Genomic DNA, 18,041 nt, shown 5'->3' with positions numbered 1-18,041 from the left:
GCTTTCATCGAATAAAACAAAATAAAATGTGTTATTAATTAATATTTGGACAATGTTAATATTAATAGCGGGGATAGCTCAGTTGGGAGAGCGTCAGACTGAAGATCTGAAGGTCGCGTGTTCGATCCACGCTCACCGCATTTACTTTTTAAGTTTTTCTTTCCTTTATAGTCAATTGGGCTTTTTCTCCCAAAATGTTCGTAGCCTATGTACATATAATTTCAGCCCAAATGTTGAATCTATCTACATACACCGATACCAAATGTTGAATCTATCTACATAAACCGATACCAAATCGCTGTTGCTGTATGCGGAATCCAAATGGTTGAATTCTCCGGTTAACTGCTTGGATTGGATATACTCTAATACTCATCATCCTAACCTACCCTCTGCTACAATTTATATTACACCAGTGAGGCATGGAGATGTCAAGCTGCGTCTCAACACCTAACCAGTTTTGGATGCTGGTCGGTCAGAGTAAACCGGATTTTGGATATCTCGTGTAGTTTGGTCAAAATTGAGTTTTTGTCGGTGCTCTACTAAATTCTTGGTACCATGTTCTGAACCCAATTTGATAGTTACATTATTGCTCAAGATCGGAAAATGGAATTCTCCCCATGTGGGACCTTTATGGACGAAATATCAACATTACACACCTTATTCAATTCTAATATCACTAAATACGGTTTCTTTTATGCGAACTGATAAGTAATTTTGTGATACATATGTGGCCGCAACACATCCGTCAAAATCTCGGTATAGAACTAAAGATTTATACATGTATAAATGCTCATTATACAAACCCGTTTTTCAAAAAAAGAAAAAAAAAAGAGAGCTATATACATGCTCAAAAGAATTCAGTTGTACTGTAATTAACGGAAGTGTATTGTCTTCTAAAAACAAAACTAGCGCAGGTATGTTTTAATTCTACGTACGATTTTGAGAAATTATTCTGTGAAAAACCATTTTTATAAGAAAATATTATGTGTTTACACGTAACTTGCATGTTAATTCGATTTTGGATTCTAATTTTTGTTTTCTTTTTCTCATAACCGGATCGAGATCAATCATCCTGCTCTACGATACTTGTCCGTTCATTTACTATTTTGTGGTTGGTCACCAGATCTGTGATTTTTTGTGAGTTTGTTTCTTATGGTGTGTGTCTAACTGTCTATTATATTCAATAGTCCAAGAGAAGGGATAATAAAATAATCTTCGCATAGTCTTCAAAATTTGTTGGCTGATCAAGTAAAATATTTGCATGACTTAAATGAGTTTTTAAAAACTAGTTTAGTGTGTGTTGTTGATAGAAATCTCTCCAACAAGACAAAACATTACTACTATATATATAAACCAATTGTTTTTTCATTGTTACAAAACTTAATGCCGGAGGTATTTTTAAATTTACCAACGGTCGACTGTATGGTATGCTTCCATATATTATATGGTATTGCTCTTAATTGAGCTTTCGGTTCAAATTGTGATGATTATATGAACTTAAGATTTTTTTTTTTTATAGAAAAATCTACCTGACTTTTTGAAAAAAAAATCATTGTTTATTTTTTTGTTTTCGAGAAATCCTTGAACTGGTGAATTAGCTTATTAATTAAACTGGTGAAATAGCTTATTGTTTGCAGTTTTTTTTAATAGATTTTGGTTTTTGTTTTCAAAAAACCATTTTATTAGCCAGTCAAGTTTTTGAAGAAATGGATTTCCTAAATTATAGGGAAACTAGTTTTTCAAAGTTTTTATTTTTTTTAAACAAAAACCAAAAAACACCCTATATGAGTTTTTCTAAGAAGTTTCCGTTAAGTTGTTGTTATTTACTTTATTTTATTTTTAAATACTGCTATTTTTCTCAATAAGTAAAAATTATATTTCTAAAATAAAAAATATAGGAGCAAAACAAAATCTCATTTCTAAAATAACCTCATTTTACCTATGTACATTTTTATATATCATTTTTACTGTATAAAAGATCTATAATTTAATTATTCATATTTTCAGTGATTTTTTCTTAGAAAAATATATGATTTTGACACTGCAGTTTTATTTATTTAATTTTTGTAATTTTTAAACACATAAAAGTAAACTAAAAAATAAAAAGCATAGAAACGTGTTAAAAAAAATAATTATTGATAAGAAAACCAAAAACTAGACAAATTATATCATTCAAGATTTTAGGAAACAAAAATCTACAGGAAAATCAAAAACTAAAATTTTAAAAACTAAAATCCAAAAATCAAAATCCAAAAGTTAAAAACCAGAAACCAAAAAACTAAAACCCATGCAAACATTCATGGCCTAAATGTTAGTTTTGCATAATAATCACGGACTCTTAATAACTTATTGATTGTTTTACCGGATCGGAAACGACAGTTGTACATATATGTAGCAAATGCTGTTCATGATAGTCTAATAGATATTTCAGAAGTTTAAATAATAATAAAAGATACAAAATTTACACAGGTCACAGATAAGTTTACGTGCATGAGTTTCGGATGCAACAAATACAATCTACCTTCTCATTGTAGTTTAATTCACCTACACAACTTAGAATTTTCTACGATTTTGGACTTATATCTATTTCTTAGCACACAAAGTTGACCGCTAAATTAAATTAGTTTAATCATTTATAAAATAATTCATGAGAGCAACGAGGTCTGACGCCTGACGGTAAGCAAAAATAAAAACATGTAAAATGATAAATCTTTGACTAATAAATTCACTCTTTAAACAAATTACGAATCCCGTTTAAATAATGATTAAATAAAAACATAATGTCATTTACTACAAATTTGTTTTTCTTTTTATTAGTAATGTTCTTCAAATAAAATCAATTAGTTATGGACTTATGGCGATTTAGTAGTTGATGATTCGTTCTATTACTTGAGAACCAGAGTTCAAATCAATTCTGATTAGCCCGCCACTTAATGACGTTTCAATTAACAAAAAAAAAAAGAGGGATTTTCATAAACCTCGCAAAATACTAAAATAGTCTGGGTTTAGGTCTGAGATTTTTCGGTTATTAAAAAGAAAAATTATGCTTAAATAAATAAATAAAAATGTCTACGTACATTACCAACCCCACTAGCCACTACCCAAATCTGAGCAGTTACACTTACATCCCACGAATAAGCTGTTAAGTTTGAGTTGAGCCGGGCCGAGCCGAGCCGAGCCGAATCAATGTAGCAGACTCTTGCAAAACTTCCGAAAGCTGAAGCATTTGTTGGGCTACCGGCACCTCCCGGTCGCTACATTAAATTAATTGAGAGATTCGCTCGATTAGAAACTAAAATAATATTACTATACTTCGGGAAAAAATAATAATGATATTACTATACATGTGCCGATGCGATAACTTAGTTTACTTAAATAAAGCTTGCAGTAAAATAACTCGTACTTATAACTAGGCTGTAGATTTTTTTTTTTTTTAAATGAAAGAATAGCATGATTGTGCGTGAAGTAGGTCAAATCCGTCACCTAAATCTAACCGTTTAAATGAGAGATCTAATGGTTACCATTTTGTCTCAACAACGACATAATTATGTACAAGTCTTAATATATGTCCACCTACCAAAAACTCGGTCATTATTCACGAAGATTTGAAGCTTCTGTTCCACATTATTCTTAGGTTCTTTTTTTAAAGCAATAATACTTTGTACTCTCTTTTATTTTTTTCTTTTTCCTTTTGTCAACCACCTTATTAGTGGTCTTGTCTTTCATTTCCTTCGTAGTCATAAAATGATTTAAACCTCTTTATAAAAATGAAATAAGCTTGTTTATTCCAATTTTAGTGTATGTGCCTAAATAGTGAAAAAGATACCTCTGAAAAAAAAACAAAAAAAAAAAGAAGAAGACAAATAGTGGCTTCAATAATTTTATAAATGTAGCAACTTCTATGTATACATTTTTATTTTGTCAACTAATTGTTTCATATAAATATCAACGTGAATATTTATGAAGTGTCATTTAAATTTTATTTGCCATAAGTATTTTATATTAAGCTATAATTTATGGAATGGAATTTATTTACTAGATAATTATATGGAGAGTCAAATAAATGGCCATTTACTGCTATTACCTAATTTATTTATACAAATTCTATAATATCTTTCAGAATTATTATGTTTCTACTATTATTAGATTAGTATAATCTTGTTACCCACTATATATATATGGGGAAAAATATTTAACAAAATCTAATATATAATCAATTTTTGTCAAGAGTTTAGTTGTAGTACGTTTAGACAAAGCTTAACAAGGGCTCATAAATCCATCATATTACTACTAAATAATTGAAAAAAAAATACAATATTTGAAGGCGAGGCTACGCCGAATAAGCCAAAGAAGTAAGCATTTAAAGTCCAAAGTCCAAAAGCAAAGAGAGCTGCTTTGACCTATAGATCCGGTGGCCAGTCAACAGTGCCATTAATTTCCTATAAATAGCAACGCCGTTGAGAGCCACAAATTGTCCCGAGTCGTTTCCTTCGGTTTAAGATTTGCTTTGAGGCATATTTGGCAAAAGAGAGATCCGTTTTTTTTTTCCAGATCTGACTCGCCTGAATCGCATTTCTCTATCGCCAAAGGTATCGCTCTTCTTCTTCTTCTTCTTCTTCTTCTCCCCCTTTGTTATCTTCTTTTCGTTTTCTCGATTTGACGGTGTGTATTTAGTTTATTGTAATTGGATCTGCGAGTGTAGGGCTTTTTTTTAGTGTTGTGACACGGGACGAAATGAGTTTCTGAAGTTTTTCGTTAGATTTGAGAGATGCGATTACGAAAGTTTTATGGATTTTACAGTCGAATCTATGAATGTCTCATTTCGGATGCTACAGATCCAAGTATTAGGTTTAGAGTCCTGTAGTATGTAAATCTGACTACGCTAGTTTCATATTTTAAGTTTCGAACTCGATTTCTGATCCATTACGGCGGATCTACATGATGGGTATATGATTTTGAAAATATTTGGAATATCTCATGGATAGTGTGTATATGATTTGAATTTGGCTCTTTTTTTTTTTTTAATATTCCGCTTTAAATGCTCTGCACTAAGTCAAGTTAATTTGTTTTCAAATATGCTTGATGAGCCTTATCTGCATTAAGTCTGTGTCATTAATGAGTCTTGATTATTGTCCATGAACTATCAAGAATGAATTTCTGTTATTTATTCCATAAATGCATCATTTCATGGTTGCTTACTGTGTCACAACACAACCCATTTGATTTGGGGGCATTTATCGAATCGAGTATCAGAAGTAGCGAATCACTTAGGATAAGATGCATCTGTTTTATGCTGTTTTGTTGAGCTGTTCCACAATGATTTGGAATCTTTTTTTAGCTTTATGTCACTTTAGAATGGAATCAAAATGATACTTTTTAATTTTTTTGTAGGTTATCAGGATATCTTGATACTTTCTTCTTTCTAGTTTTGTTTTGTCAACGAGATTTTATTTATAGTTATAATGCTTCTACATGTAGTATTATCTATGAGGTTGCTGATTCAATCTTTCTTATTTTTGTATAGCTTAAGAAAATGGAGACTTTCCTATTCACATCCGAGTCTGTGAACGAAGGACACCCAGACAAGCTCTGCGACCAGATCTCTGATGCAGTCCTCGATGCCTGCCTTGAGCAAGACCCCGACAGCAAAGTTGCCTGTGAGACATGCACCAAGACCAACATGGTCATGGTCTTCGGTGAGATCACCACCAAGGCCACAGTCGACTACGAGAAGATCGTCCGTGACACTTGCCGCTCCATTGGATTCATCTCTGATGATGTTGGTCTCGACGCAGACAAATGCAAAGTCCTTGTCAACATCGAACAACAGAGCCCAGACATTGCTCAAGGTGTTCACGGTCACTTCACCAAGCGCCCAGAAGACATTGGAGCTGGTGACCAAGGACACATGTTTGGTTACGCCACAGACGAAACCCCCGAGCTCATGCCTCTGAGCCATGTTCTTGCAACCAAGATCGGTGCTCGTCTCACTGAAGTCAGAAAGAACGGAACTTGCCGTTGGTTAAGACCAGACGGCAAAACCCAAGTCACTGTTGAGTACTACAACGACAACGGCGCAATGGTTCCAGTCCGTGTCCACACTGTCCTTATCTCAACCCAGCACGATGAAACTGTGACCAACGACGAAATCGCACGTGACCTCAAGGAGCACGTCATCACACCAATCATCCCAGAGAAATACCTTGACGACAAAACCATCTTCCACCTCAACCCATCAGGCCGGTTTGTGATCGGTGGACCACACGGTGACGCCGGTTTAACCGGACGTAAGATCATCATCGACACTTACGGTGGATGGGGAGCACACGGAGGAGGTGCTTTCTCAGGAAAAGACCCAACCAAAGTCGACAGAAGTGGAGCTTACATCGTGAGGCAAGCTGCAAAGAGTGTGGTGGCTAATGGAATGGCTCGTAGGGCTCTTGTTCAGGTCTCATACGCCATTGGAGTCCCTGAGCCATTGTCTGTCTTCGTGGACACTTACGGGACCGGGAAGATTCCAGACAAGGAGATATTGAAGATCGTGAAAGAGAGCTTCGATTTCAGACCAGGAATGATGACGATTAACTTGGACTTGAAGAGAGGAGGCAATGGAAGGTTTTTGAAAACGGCGGCGTATGGACATTTCGGAAGAGACGACCCTGATTTCACTTGGGAGGTCGTCAAGCCACTCAAGTGGGACAAACCTCAAGCTTAAGATTATTATTTAATACTTTTCTATGCTTGTTTCTATCTTTTTCACTCCATGAACAATAATTAATCCCTCTGTTTCTGTTTTTTATTTTCTTCTCCCCCTGCTTTTTATTGTATTCTTGAAATGAGAGTTTCTGTTTTGCTTATTGAGACAGATTTGATAGTATGGTATTTAAAAGCAGACCTGTTAAATGATTGTGGAACTTCGTTTCTTTGGTTATACTGGTCCATTTTATCAACAATATATATAGTTTTGACATTTTTCACATAAACTAGACTCCTCAACCATCTCTACTAATCATATATATAGCTGTTAGAATTCACCAAAAGATAGTGGACTGTAAATCTTTTTTTTTATGTTATGGGTTGGCTTGTGTAGTTGTGTTAACTGTATATCGAACGTTTTTTTGGAGTACAACACGAAGCTGCAAGCAATCTTCAACAACAACGACACTGCTAATGATTTAGAAAAAGAAAAAATAAAACGATCGATATCTACGGATATTGCCAGCAATTCAATAAAAAAAAAACCATCAATATCTAAAAGAAATTTCACTTTGTCAGAAAACAAAATATATCTAAAAAATCCAGATATTAGCGAATCCGAATCTGAGTATTTTGAAATTCTGTCTGATCGGTGTTCTTTCCTCGCTACAAATAAAACAGTCTCATGGTTTCGTGAGTTGTGGAGAAACATTTGCTGTGAATCTGCAAATTGCAAGAAGATATCTAAACATATTTATCATAATCATATACGTTTTAAGTTATTGAATTTGATCGATTGATAATTATTTTAGATTAAATTAATTATTTTACATGATGATGTAAAAGTCGTGAAAAAAATTCTTAGAACATCTTCAATGTATGACTGCATATTCTTTTTTATTTTGGGGTAACTCTAAAATGAAGTTGGGTTTTACACCAATGTAAACTCCATTTTTTCCTCCAAAATGGAGTTATGACAAAAAAAATAGAGAATCTATATTTTTAGCTCCATATTTGGAGTACCTCCATTTTTTACTCCATTTTGAATTGAGAATTAGAGTAGGGTTGGAGATAATTTTGCTGCAAACTCTATTTTACAGAAAAATTTGGAATAAGATTGGAGATGGTCAAATAATAATGAAATGTGTTTATCTGTCAATACCGGTAGAGTGTCTTCTAATTACTCTCAACTTGTTTTGTATTTTTATATTTAGTGATAAATTGATATGAAGAATTTCATTAAAAAAAAAGAGAGGAGTAATCGAGTGAAGTTATGAACATATAATAATTTAAATGTTACCGGTTTGACAAATACTTTTCTTAGAATTTGTGCATGGATTGGGATGGGTTACTTGGTCAACCGACCTTTCTACTAAATCAAGGGACAAAAAGTTTCAACGTTCGAGCCTTTTTCAACCAAATGATCTCCTTAAAATTCTTTATTAATATATCTCTTCTGTTTTATATCTTCCCAAACTCAAATGACTGTCTCAGTCCTATGTGCATCGTCACCCCATAAAAACAAGCTTTCGTGGACGCTTATCCATCTTTTGGGTCACAGATTTGCCTGTCACAGTTTTATACAAAGCAACAAAAAAAAAAACATATACATTTCTATTACCTCTAATGAAGAGAGATAACTCTTTGTATGAATCAGTGCTGCTACATATATTCAGTTATATTTCTTACAAAGGGAAAAAAAAAGAAGAAAATTGTACAAGGAGGGGAAAAAAAAACAGAGAAAGAAAGTGTTCTTTTTGTGTCAAGAACTACCTCCTAAAAGATCAGGTAATGTGATTTTCCCCAAATTATTAGGATCAAGTTTATCGAACTGATTAACAACTTGGTTAATGTCTTTATCACTGATCTTCCCCATTTCCTTAAGCTTCAACACAATATACTCTGATTTACTGAGAAACACCAAAATCAAATACAAAGAATAAAAAAACGGGTTAGAATATTAATTCACTCCAATCAGTGATTACTGTCTAAAAATCACTGGATAGGATAAAACAAAGACAGTAATTTTAGTTTGACCCATTTGGATAATTAACTGTTTGCTTGCAAGGAAAAGTCTAAGATTGACATGATTAGTCTAATTATTCTCCTTGACCTACATGATTAGTCTAATTATTCTCCTTAACCTACATGATTAGTCTGATTTAAGTAATTTGCCCGAACCGTTGAGAATATGCTTTTCAGCTTCAAGATTCGGTTAGATCTTAGGATACAACAACCAAAAAATATATAGTTTAAAGAACTTGTACAAAACCCATTACCACAAACAGCTAAAGATCACACTTTTAACCTAAGCAACTTACTAAAAAATCCAATCTTTTTAAAAAACAAAAGTTAGAAGCTTTTTATACCTGATGAAACCATGTTGATAGGTATCAGGAGTGAGCAAATCGGCGACGGTAATCTCTCTTTTCAACGCCGATCTCACAGCTCTCCGGTGCCGGCGATCGATTCTCGCTTCCGCCAGATACAAAAACGCACGCGCCACCGCGAGCGTCGAGACGAGGAGCCAAGCCGCCGCGAAAAGCCGTCCCTGAAGCGTTTTAAACGCTCGGTCTCCATACCCAACCGTCGTGACCGACATAACCGACAAGTAAACCGAATCAACGAGATCCAAACCCTCGACGAGATGCAAAACCAAAGCCCCAACTCCGACGCACAAAACGACGACGCATAACGCTAAAAACACTTTGATCCTTATCCTCATCCTCCCCTTTTCGAAATCGATTATGTAATCCTTCGCCGAGAATCTGTGGTGGTGGTGATGCGTCGTCGAGCCCATTTGGATTCCGGTGAGAATCATACTCTCCTGAAGATCCAGAACGTAATTCACAACGCCACTAAGAAGAATATCCAAAAACCCAAACCCGAACAAGACGAAGAGCACTGCGAAGATCTTCGTCCATGGAGTCAACGGTGCGATGTCTCCGTAACCGATTGTACACATAGTGACGATACAGAAATAGAGCGCGTCGACGACGGGATGAGTCTCGATTCCAGAGTAGTGATCTCGATTGAACGAATACACTGAGACGCCTAGGGTTAGGTAGACGATTAGAAGGAAAATCGCTTGTTTGATAATCGATTTAGGGATTGGTGAAGGCTTTTTGGTAACAGCTTGGGTTTCGCGTGTTAGGTCTTTGATGATTACCATCGCCGGAGCTGTACGGCATCGATGAAGTGGTCGAGGATTGGTGAAATAAGAATCTGGGTCTGTGTCTTTGTGTTCGGATTCTTCGAGGTCGTGATGGTGGTGGTGATGATGGACAATCTCTTGGAAGAAGGAGGTGGTGGAGATTGAGTGAGGGATTGTGACGGAGGAAGCGGCGGAGACGACGGAGTCTGGGTTTTCCGGTATGGGTTCGAGGCGGTAACGTGACTGAGGACTGATTAAGGGTTGATTATCCATTTCCCAAGAAATGAGGAATCTCCAAACTCGTTACGAAAATTTATTTATTTTTGAGGAGATTTGAGATTGTTTTTCTCTCTTTTGGCCCCAACGGAAAATTCCAAAAGAGCAAAAGGAAAAAAAATTAAGTGTTTTTTTTTTTAAATTGAAAAGGAAGCAAGAAGAAGTGTGATTGGTGTTTGGATGATGATAAACTTTATAGGCTTTTGTAGCATGGGGTCCATATGCCACGTATGATAAACAATAATCGACAGTGAACCACTTGCGTAATACTCTATGCTATGCATACGATGATTAATGAGTTTCGTTTGTACAAAATTAATTAAAGTTAAAGAGTTTGGTGGATTTATCTCGTGATGTGTGGATAATTAGCTTTCTTTATGACCCCCTTTTTTTTCTTTATCGTTGGTATTTGATTCATCTCGTATAGACGTATACGTACATGTGGATAGTTAATTATTACTTTCAAACAAAAAATTATTATTATGATTATATCGCTGTGACGACTTTCTACCTCGTAAATAAAGAGAGAAGTAACTTTCGGATGTATTATTTTTCCAACGGAAATGTCAATTCCAACGAATATGTCAATGGTGCTTTAGCGTTTTTCACTAATTTTTTTTTGTCCATCCTAACTTTTATAGTTAGTGTAGGGATCATATGGCGGTTTACCGTTGCTTTGTACTAATTTTAACGGAATTTTGTGAAAACAACGACTCAAATTGAAACCATCACAGGATAATAACTAGGAAAAAATATGATTTTATTACCAAATGATTTGATGAGTTGATATCAAATGGAAAAATATTTTAAAATCACTCTAATACAGAAACATTATTATCAGATTGTCGAAGTTCAAAATATACGTGGAAGAAGTTTTACCTCGTGGATATCTTTGTTGCCTTGAAGACCCGTCTTTAAAGCAAGATTTTCGGATGTATTGTGTGCATTTGCAAATCATTTTCTTTGATCTTCACAAGATTTGTCTTGGGTTTTGTGGGTTTTACTTTGAAGTGTAATATCAACTTTGTGTAAATTGGTATTCCGGTTGCAAGTTTCTCTCGTTGGAGCTTTATTTTCCTTTTTTTTAAGCTACGTGTATTGGTTCTGGTGTGTGTTGTTGATAGTCGGTTTCTGTAATCACCTTGGATCTCACTTCGGTTCGAATATTAGGCCTGTTTTCAATCGATTAATTACTATTAGGCCTGTTTAAGGCCTTCTAAAACTATGCATGTTTAAGTTTTAAATCCACTATTAACGCTAATACAATAAGGAATAGTGGAATACACGACCGAGTTAAGGAAATTCAGAAATTAGTCGACCCCATGACACAAATAAAATGATGATAATTTTTTTTATATTTAACCTCAAGAGAATGTATATATAATAAAAAACGTTCCACGTTTTGTCTCTTAATTTTTGTTCATGTCTTCGTTGTTTAGTATGTATCTAATACCTCACTAACCCTTTCTTTATTTTTATAAATATAAAAACTAGATAGAAAATGAAAGATTTTAAATGTTTGTATGATCTTTCATATGTTATAAGATCTTTCAATGTTGGTTTTCCAAGGCTCTGCTTCATTGTTGATGCTATTGTGGGTCATTTCTCTGATAAAATCCAAGGTCAATGGTAGCTAAATCTAGTTCTGAGACAAGTCCTGTTCATTCAAAAAGCCCCACACATAAGGAGATGAAGAAGGGAATCGAAGAGAAGACGATGAGCGTACCTTTCTACAAACTATTTGCTTTCTCAGATTCTACCGATGTGTTGTTGATGATCGTTGGTTCGATAGGAGCTATTGGAAACGGTCTTGGTTTTCCACTAATGACATTGTTTTTTGGTGATCTCATTGATACCGTTGGTTCACACCTGACCAACAGAGACATTGTTGATATAGTCTCCAAGGTTAGATCAGAACTCAAAAAGAAAACAATCTTTCAAGCTTATAATTAATTTTTATTTTATTTTTGTTATGTTTACTTTAGTGTGTTTGGTTATTATTCGTTTAGGTTTGTTTGAAATTTGTCTACCTTGGACTTGGGACACTAGTAGCAGCCTTTCTTCGTAAGTAATACTCCCTGATTCAGTTTACATTTTCAATGTAAATTTTGACATAAATACGTAATTTAGTTACAAGTGAAGAATAACAAAATAACATTAATACATGTGGGAAAATAACAAAACATTTATTGTAAAACAAAATGAGTACTATCAATTTTTTGTGTCTTTCTAAAGAAGAAAAGCAACTTTTAATTAATTTTTTTTTTCCCGGTTCTAGAGGTGTCTTGTTGGATAATTACGGGAGAAAGACAAGCTGCAAGGATAAGGAGTTTATATCTGAAAACGATTCTAAGACAAGACATTGGATTCTTCGATGCTGATACAAACACAGGAGAAGTTGTTGGTCGAATGTCAGGGGATACTGTTCTTATACAAGATGCTATGGGTGAGAAGGTAAAACAAACGAAAACTTCCGAAACAAAAGAGAAGCTTTTGTAATAGATTGAAAATTTCTAAAGTTTTTCAACATTCTTTTGCTCAGGTTGGGAAGTTTATACAGTTGATTGCAACATTCTTGGGAGGATATGCATTAGCGTTTGTGAAAGGATGGTTACTTACACTTGTTATGTTAACCTCAATTCCTCTCCTAGCTATCTCTGGTGCAGCTACGTCCATTATTTTTTCTAAAGCTTCTTCTCAACAACAAGCTGCTTATGCAAAAGCATCAACCATTGTTGAACAAACTTTCGGGTCTATTCGAACAGTAAAAATGCTTCTTTTATTTATTTTTTCTTGTTTATTTGTTGATGTTGGTAAAAAAAGTTCGAATCTTTAACCAAGTTATTGCGTGATTTCTTCAGGTTGCTTCTTTCACGGGAGAGAAGCAAGCGACGAGTAGCTACAAAGAGTTGATAAATTCGGCCTATAAATCGAGTGTTAAGCAAGGTTTCTCCACGGGTTTGGGTTTTGGAGTAATGTTCTTAGTCTTCTTTTGCAGCTATGCTTTGGCTATATGGTTTGGTGGAGAGATGATACTAAGAAAAGGGTATACAGGTGGTGCAGTGATTGATGTAATGATCATTGTGGTCGCGAGTTCCATGTGAGTAATAAAAAAAAAAAAAACACATTTTCTTTTAGAGTCTCAAGATATGTAAAAAGGGTTAAAACTCTGATTTTCTTTCTTTTCTTCTGTGTATAGGTCTTTAGGGCAAGCAGCACCTTGTCTAACCGCATTTGCAGCTGGTCAAGCTGCAGCTTATAAGATGTTTGAAACGATAAAAAGAAGACCTTTGATTGATGTTTTTGACCTAAATGGGAAGGTTTTAGAAGATATCCAAGGCAAAATCGAGCTTAGAGACGTGTGTTTTTGTTACCCTGCAAGGCCTAAAGAAGAGATCTTTGGCGGATTCTCTCTGTTGATTCCGAGTGGTGCAACCGCTGCTTTGGTAGGAGAAAGCGGGAGCGGGAAATCCACAGTGATCAGTTTAATCGAAAGGTTTTACGATCCGAACTCAGGCCAAGTGCTTATCGACGGTGTGGACTTGAAGGAGTTTCAGCTGAAATGGATTAGGGGAAAGATTGGTTTGGTTAGTCAAGAACCGGTTCTGTTTTCTTCAAGTATATTGGAGAATATCGGGTACGGGAAAGAGAGAGCAACGGTTCAAGAGATTCAAGCAGCAGCGAAGCTAGCAAACGCGGCTAAGTTCATCGATAAGTTGCCTCAGGGTTTTGAGACAATGGTAGGGGAACATGGAACTCAGCTCTCAGGAGGACAGAAACAGAGGATTGCAATCGCTAGGGCTATACTTAAAGACCCAAGGATTTTGCTTTTAGATGAAGCTACAAGTGCTCTTGATGCTGAATCTGAAAGAGTAGTTCAAGAGGCTTTAGATAGGGTTATGGTGAACCGGACTACTGTCATTGTCGCACATCGGTTAAGCACTGTGAGAAATGCTGATATGATTGCTGTGATTCACCGTGGAAAGATAGTTGAAGAAGGTAAATGATATAACATTCATCCTTTTGATTACAAGACATAGTTTCCTTCTAATTAGGTTTTACATTTCTGTAGGTTCACATTCGGAGTTACTCAAGGATCATGAAGGGGCTTATTCGCAGCTTATACGGTTACAAGAGGTAAACAAAGAATCAAATGGATTGGAGATTTCAAATGGATTGAGAGATGGATCAATCAGCGGAGGACCATCAAGAGGAAACAGTAGCAGTAGGAGACATGATGATAACTCTGTTTCCGATCTTGGTTTACTTGCAGGGCAAGAAATCACTGAAACGGCTCAAGAACAACCCCAAAATGTGTCCATTACTCGAATCGCTGCTCTTAACAAACCTGAAACTCCGATTATCATACTTGGAACCATAATATGTGCAGTCGACGGCACTATATTCCCGGTCTTCGGGCTCTTTTTTGCTAAAGTAATCATAGCTTTCTTCGAGCCGCCTCATGAGCTGAGGAGCGATTCAAGATTTTGGTCGATGATATTCGTGCTTCTCGGTGTGATTTCTTTGGTAGTGTATCCTACACATATGTACTTGTTTTCTGTAGCTGGAGGGAGATTGGTTCGGAGGATAAGATCAATGTGTTTTGAGAAAGTTGTTCACATGGAGGTTGGGTGGTTCGATGAGCCTGAGAATTCTAGCGGTGCGATGGGAGCGAGGCTCTCTGCTGATGCAGCCTTGGTTAGGACTCTTGTTGGCGACTCGTTGGCTCTAACGGTCAAGAACGCTGCATCCGCAGTGGCTGGAATTATCATAGCTTTCGTTGCAAGCTGGGAATTAGCGGTTATTATATTAGTATTGATTCCTTTGACCGGAATCAATAACTATGTTCAAGTTAGGTTCATGCAAGGCTTCAGTGCAGACGCAAAGGTTGATTGATTGGTCCTTTTTCTAATTAGGGTTTGTTACTTGTTCAAGAAGAAATCTCAAAGAAAATTGTTTACAGGCGAAGTACGAGGAGGCAAGTCAGGTGGCGAACGATGCGGTGGGAAGTATAAGAACGGTTGCGTCTTTCTGTGCGGAAGAGAAAGTAATGGATATGTATAAGAAACGATGTGAAGATCCGATCAAATCTGCGATTAAGCAAGGGTTAATCGCCGGATTAGGGTTTGGTCTCTCCTTCTTCGTTCTTTACTCTGTCTACGCTACTTGTTTCTACGCGGGTGCTAGATTGGTTAAAGAAGGAAGGACAACCTACGAAGGTGTTTTTCAGGTATTGTTTTTCTTCTTCTTAATTTGGAAATCTCTATAATGTTATAAATCTTGAGGAGAAAGAAAAGTTTCATGGTTTTGGATTGGAATGGGATTTAATTTTGTAGGTTTTCTTAGCGTTAACAATGACAACAATTGGAATATCCTCGGCGAGTTCTTTTGCTCCTGATTCAAGTAAAGCTAAGGGTGCTGCTGCTTCGATATTCGGGATTATTGATAGGAAATCGAAGATAGACTCGAGAGACGAATCGGGTATGGTGTTGGAGAACGTAAAGGGAGATATCGAGCTTTGTCACATAAGCTTCACTTACCAAACTAGACCTGACATTCAAATCTTTCGTGACCTTTGTTTCAGCATTCGTGCCGGACAGGTAACATTTTGCTTTACTTCAAATTCTTGTCGAATTCTTTAAAAGGTTACAATTCCACTCTTTATTAAATCTCGTGTGCTTATTTCAGACCGTTGCTTTGGTCGGAGAAAGTGGATCAGGTAAATCAACGGTGATCTCGCTGTTACAGAGGTTTTACGATCCGTATTCAGGTCATATAACTTTAGATGGAGTTGAGCTCAAGAAGTTGCAACTTAAATGGCTGAGACAACAAATGGGGCTTGTAGGGCAAGAGCCTGTCTTGTTCAACGACACGATAAGAGCCAACATTGCTTATGGAAAAGGCGGCAAAGAAGCGACTGAGGCTGAGATCGTAGCTGCCTCCGAGCTCGCTAATGCACACAAGTTCATCTCTAGCATACAAAAGGTAATCAAAACAGAACACTTATTTTTTATTTCTACATTTTGAGTTAAACAGAGAGATTACTTACTGAACAAGAAAACCTGTTTCCTATTTGTTATTAGGGTTACGATACGGTGGTGGGAGAGAGAGGGATACAGTTGTCCGGAGGACAGAAACAGCGCGTGGCAATTGCACGCGCCATCGTGAAAGAACCGAGGATTTTGTTGCTTGACGAAGCGACGAGCGCGTTGGATGCAGAATCGGAACGTGTGGTTCAGGACGCGCTTGACCGGGTGATGGTGAACCGGACCACCATCGTGGTAGCTCACAGGCTTTCGACGATCAAGAATGCTGACGTCATCGCCGTCGTCAAGAACGGTGTGATCGCGGAGAAAGGAACGCACCAGACGTTGATCAATATCGAAGGTGGTGTTTATGCTTCGCTCGTTCAACTTCACATGAGTGCTTCTAATTGATACAACCCTTTATCGATCGACGACCTCAGAAATAAATTTGGTTCTAAGTTGTTTGTCCATTATATTTTGCACTAACATTTTATTTAATTGTATAAAGCGTATGAAAGCCTTATTTCATGTGTGACAGTAAGACAATAATTTATCGAGATGTATTCGGTAAATGATTGAAAGTTCATTCTTTATTTTTTTGTTTTATAATTTTTAAGATTCTAACATTTTAATAATATTTTTTAAGAGTTCACAAGTGTGAGATTTTTTTAATATATTATATCCTAATTTTTTTTAGTAATTTACTCATGAAAATTTGTTGAACTTATGCTAAGTAATTCAATATTGATTAGATTTCATTTTTTGGGGTGATTATTATGAGATTATGAACCAAAATTTATCTATCTTATAGATTCGTGACTATAGATCATTTAATTAAAGAATCAGAAGCATAAAACCAAAGTTTGAATAAAGATCCTTCTTTATTAATGTTTAGAAAATCTTCTCAAAACTAAACACAAGCTTTCTCTTTGCTCTTATGATCATACATCCTTCTTATGATCTCTATTTATATAGGTATGTATTTCCTATTCTAATTTCCTTTATAGATTAGGATTACAATTTTTCCTTTTCCTTATTAGATTCTTATTTCCTTTAAGGATATCTTCTAGAATCTTCTTGAAGCTTACCCAACATTCACCCCCTTAGGCTTCAAGTTGATCTTGATGAGGTCTTGAACTCCGATCATGTCTCTCATCCTTTTAAACCTGATTCTCGCCAAGGCTTTGGTAAGAATATCTGCACGCTGTTCTTCTCCAGGTACATGTTCCACTTCGATCAAACCGTTCTCTACACATTCACGAACGAAATGAAAACATTTGTGAATGTGTTTACTTTTTTTGTGAAAAACCGGGTTCTTGGTGAGTTCGATAGCCGATTTGTTGTCAATGGGGATCATCATCTTCTCATACTTCTTCCCTGTGATTTCACTTAGTAAGTCTTGTATCCATATAGCTTGTTTAGCTGCTTCCGTAGCTGCCATGAACTCTGCTTCACATGAGGACAAGGCTACTGTTTCTTGTTTTTGCGAGCACCAAGTTATGGGGGCTTCTCCGAGATAAAACACATGTCCCGTAGTGCTTCTCCCGTCGTCAGGATCCGTGTTGTGGCTGCTATCACTATAGCCTACAATGACTGGTGCTCCTTTCTTGTATGTGATTCCATAGCCTACCGTTCCTTGCAGGTACCTTAGAATCTGTTTCAAAGCATTCCCATGCGATTCTCTTGGATCATGCATGTACTTACTCAGAATTCCTACTGAGAAAGCAAGGTCAGGTCGTGAATGTAAGAGATATCTCAAACATCCAATCCTTCTTCGATACATGGTCGCTTCGATCTCTGGTTCATCCAATCCTTTTGACAATTGTAAAGCGAACTCCATTGGTATGTGTGTCGGGTTACAAGCATCTAAACCAGCTTCCTTAAGAATT

General features: G+C 36.2%; 3 protein-coding genes and 1 non-coding gene across 5 annotated transcripts; 3 read left to right on the top strand and 1 right to left on the bottom strand.

Moving 5' to 3' along the window:
• The first annotated feature begins 67 nt into the window (after positions 1–67).
• On the top strand, positions 68–140 carry TRNAF-GAA. The gene has a single exon. It is a non-coding gene; the product is annotated as a tRNA-Phe (tRNA).
• Positions 141–4,465: 4,325 nt separating this feature from the next.
• Positions 4,466–6,931, top strand: LOC18015139 (S-adenosylmethionine synthase). Its single transcript, XM_006396313.2, has 2 exons — positions 4,466–4,589; positions 5,525–6,931. The coding sequence occupies exon 2, from the start codon at positions 5,534–5,536 to the stop codon at positions 6,713–6,715; it is 1,182 nt and encodes a 393-aa protein (XP_006396376.1). The 5' UTR covers positions 4,466–4,589; positions 5,525–5,533; the 3' UTR covers positions 6,716–6,931.
• Positions 6,932–8,290: 1,359 nt separating this feature from the next.
• Positions 8,291–10,263, bottom strand: LOC18015138 (two-pore potassium channel 5). The gene is made up of 2 exons (XM_006396312.2): positions 9,066–10,263; positions 8,291–8,606 (listed from the first exon to the last, which is right to left on the bottom strand). Exons 1-2 carry the CDS (start codon positions 10,121–10,123, stop codon positions 8,459–8,461), a joined length of 1,206 nt encoding a protein of 401 aa, XP_006396375.1. The 5' UTR covers positions 10,124–10,263; the 3' UTR covers positions 8,291–8,458.
• Positions 10,264–11,815: 1,552 nt separating this feature from the next.
• Positions 11,816–16,563, top strand: LOC18015137 (ABC transporter B family member 3). Of its 2 annotated transcripts, XM_024154363.1 has the most exons (11): positions 11,816–12,031; positions 12,136–12,190; positions 12,405–12,580; positions 12,669–12,890; positions 12,988–13,226; positions 13,326–14,125; positions 14,199–15,013; positions 15,090–15,356; positions 15,463–15,726; positions 15,815–16,111; positions 16,210–16,563. In XM_024154363.1, exons 1-11 carry the CDS (start codon positions 11,816–11,818, stop codon positions 16,561–16,563), a joined length of 3,705 nt encoding a protein of 1,234 aa, XP_024010131.1. The 2 variants fall into 2 exon arrangements, with proteins under 2 accessions (XP_024010131.1, XP_006396374.2); XM_006396311.2 differs by lacking the exons at positions 15,815–16,111; positions 16,210–16,563 and having other exon boundaries at positions 11,843–12,031; positions 15,473–15,478.
• Positions 16,564–18,041: the final 1,478 nt, after the last annotated feature.

Source organism: Eutrema salsugineum, unplaced genomic scaffold (genome assembly GCF_000478725.1).
Source record: "Eutrema salsugineum unplaced genomic scaffold, Eutsalg1_0 scaffold_3, whole genome shotgun sequence".
NCBI lineage: Eukaryota > Viridiplantae > Streptophyta > Magnoliopsida > Brassicales > Brassicaceae > Eutrema > Eutrema salsugineum.
The sequence above is the reverse complement of the archived record's forward strand: the minus strand, read 5'-3'. Positions and strand labels throughout refer to the sequence as shown.

Excerpts from the sequence above, each read along its gene's own strand:
- LOC18015139 (XM_006396313.2), top strand. The coding sequence starts at position 5,534 with ATGGAGACTTTCCTATTCACATCCGAGTCTGTGAACGAAGGACACCCA.
- LOC18015138 (XM_006396312.2), bottom strand. The coding sequence starts at position 10,123 with ATGGATAATCAACCCTTAATCAGTCCTCAGTCACGTTACCGCCTCGAA. Across the intron at positions 8,607-9,065 it reads TATCAACATGGTTTCATCAG|TAAATCAGAGTATATTGTGT; the intron begins GTATAAAAAGCT and ends GGTGTTTCTCAG.
- LOC18015137 (XM_024154363.1), top strand. The coding sequence starts at position 11,816 with ATGAAGAAGGGAATCGAAGAGAAGACGATGAGCGTACCTTTCTACAAA. Across the intron at positions 12,891-12,987 it reads CTTTCGGGTCTATTCGAACA|GTTGCTTCTTTCACGGGAGA; the intron begins GTAAAAATGCTT and ends TGATTTCTTCAG. Across the intron at positions 15,014-15,089 it reads GCTTCAGTGCAGACGCAAAG|GCGAAGTACGAGGAGGCAAG; the intron begins GTTGATTGATTG and ends AATTGTTTACAG.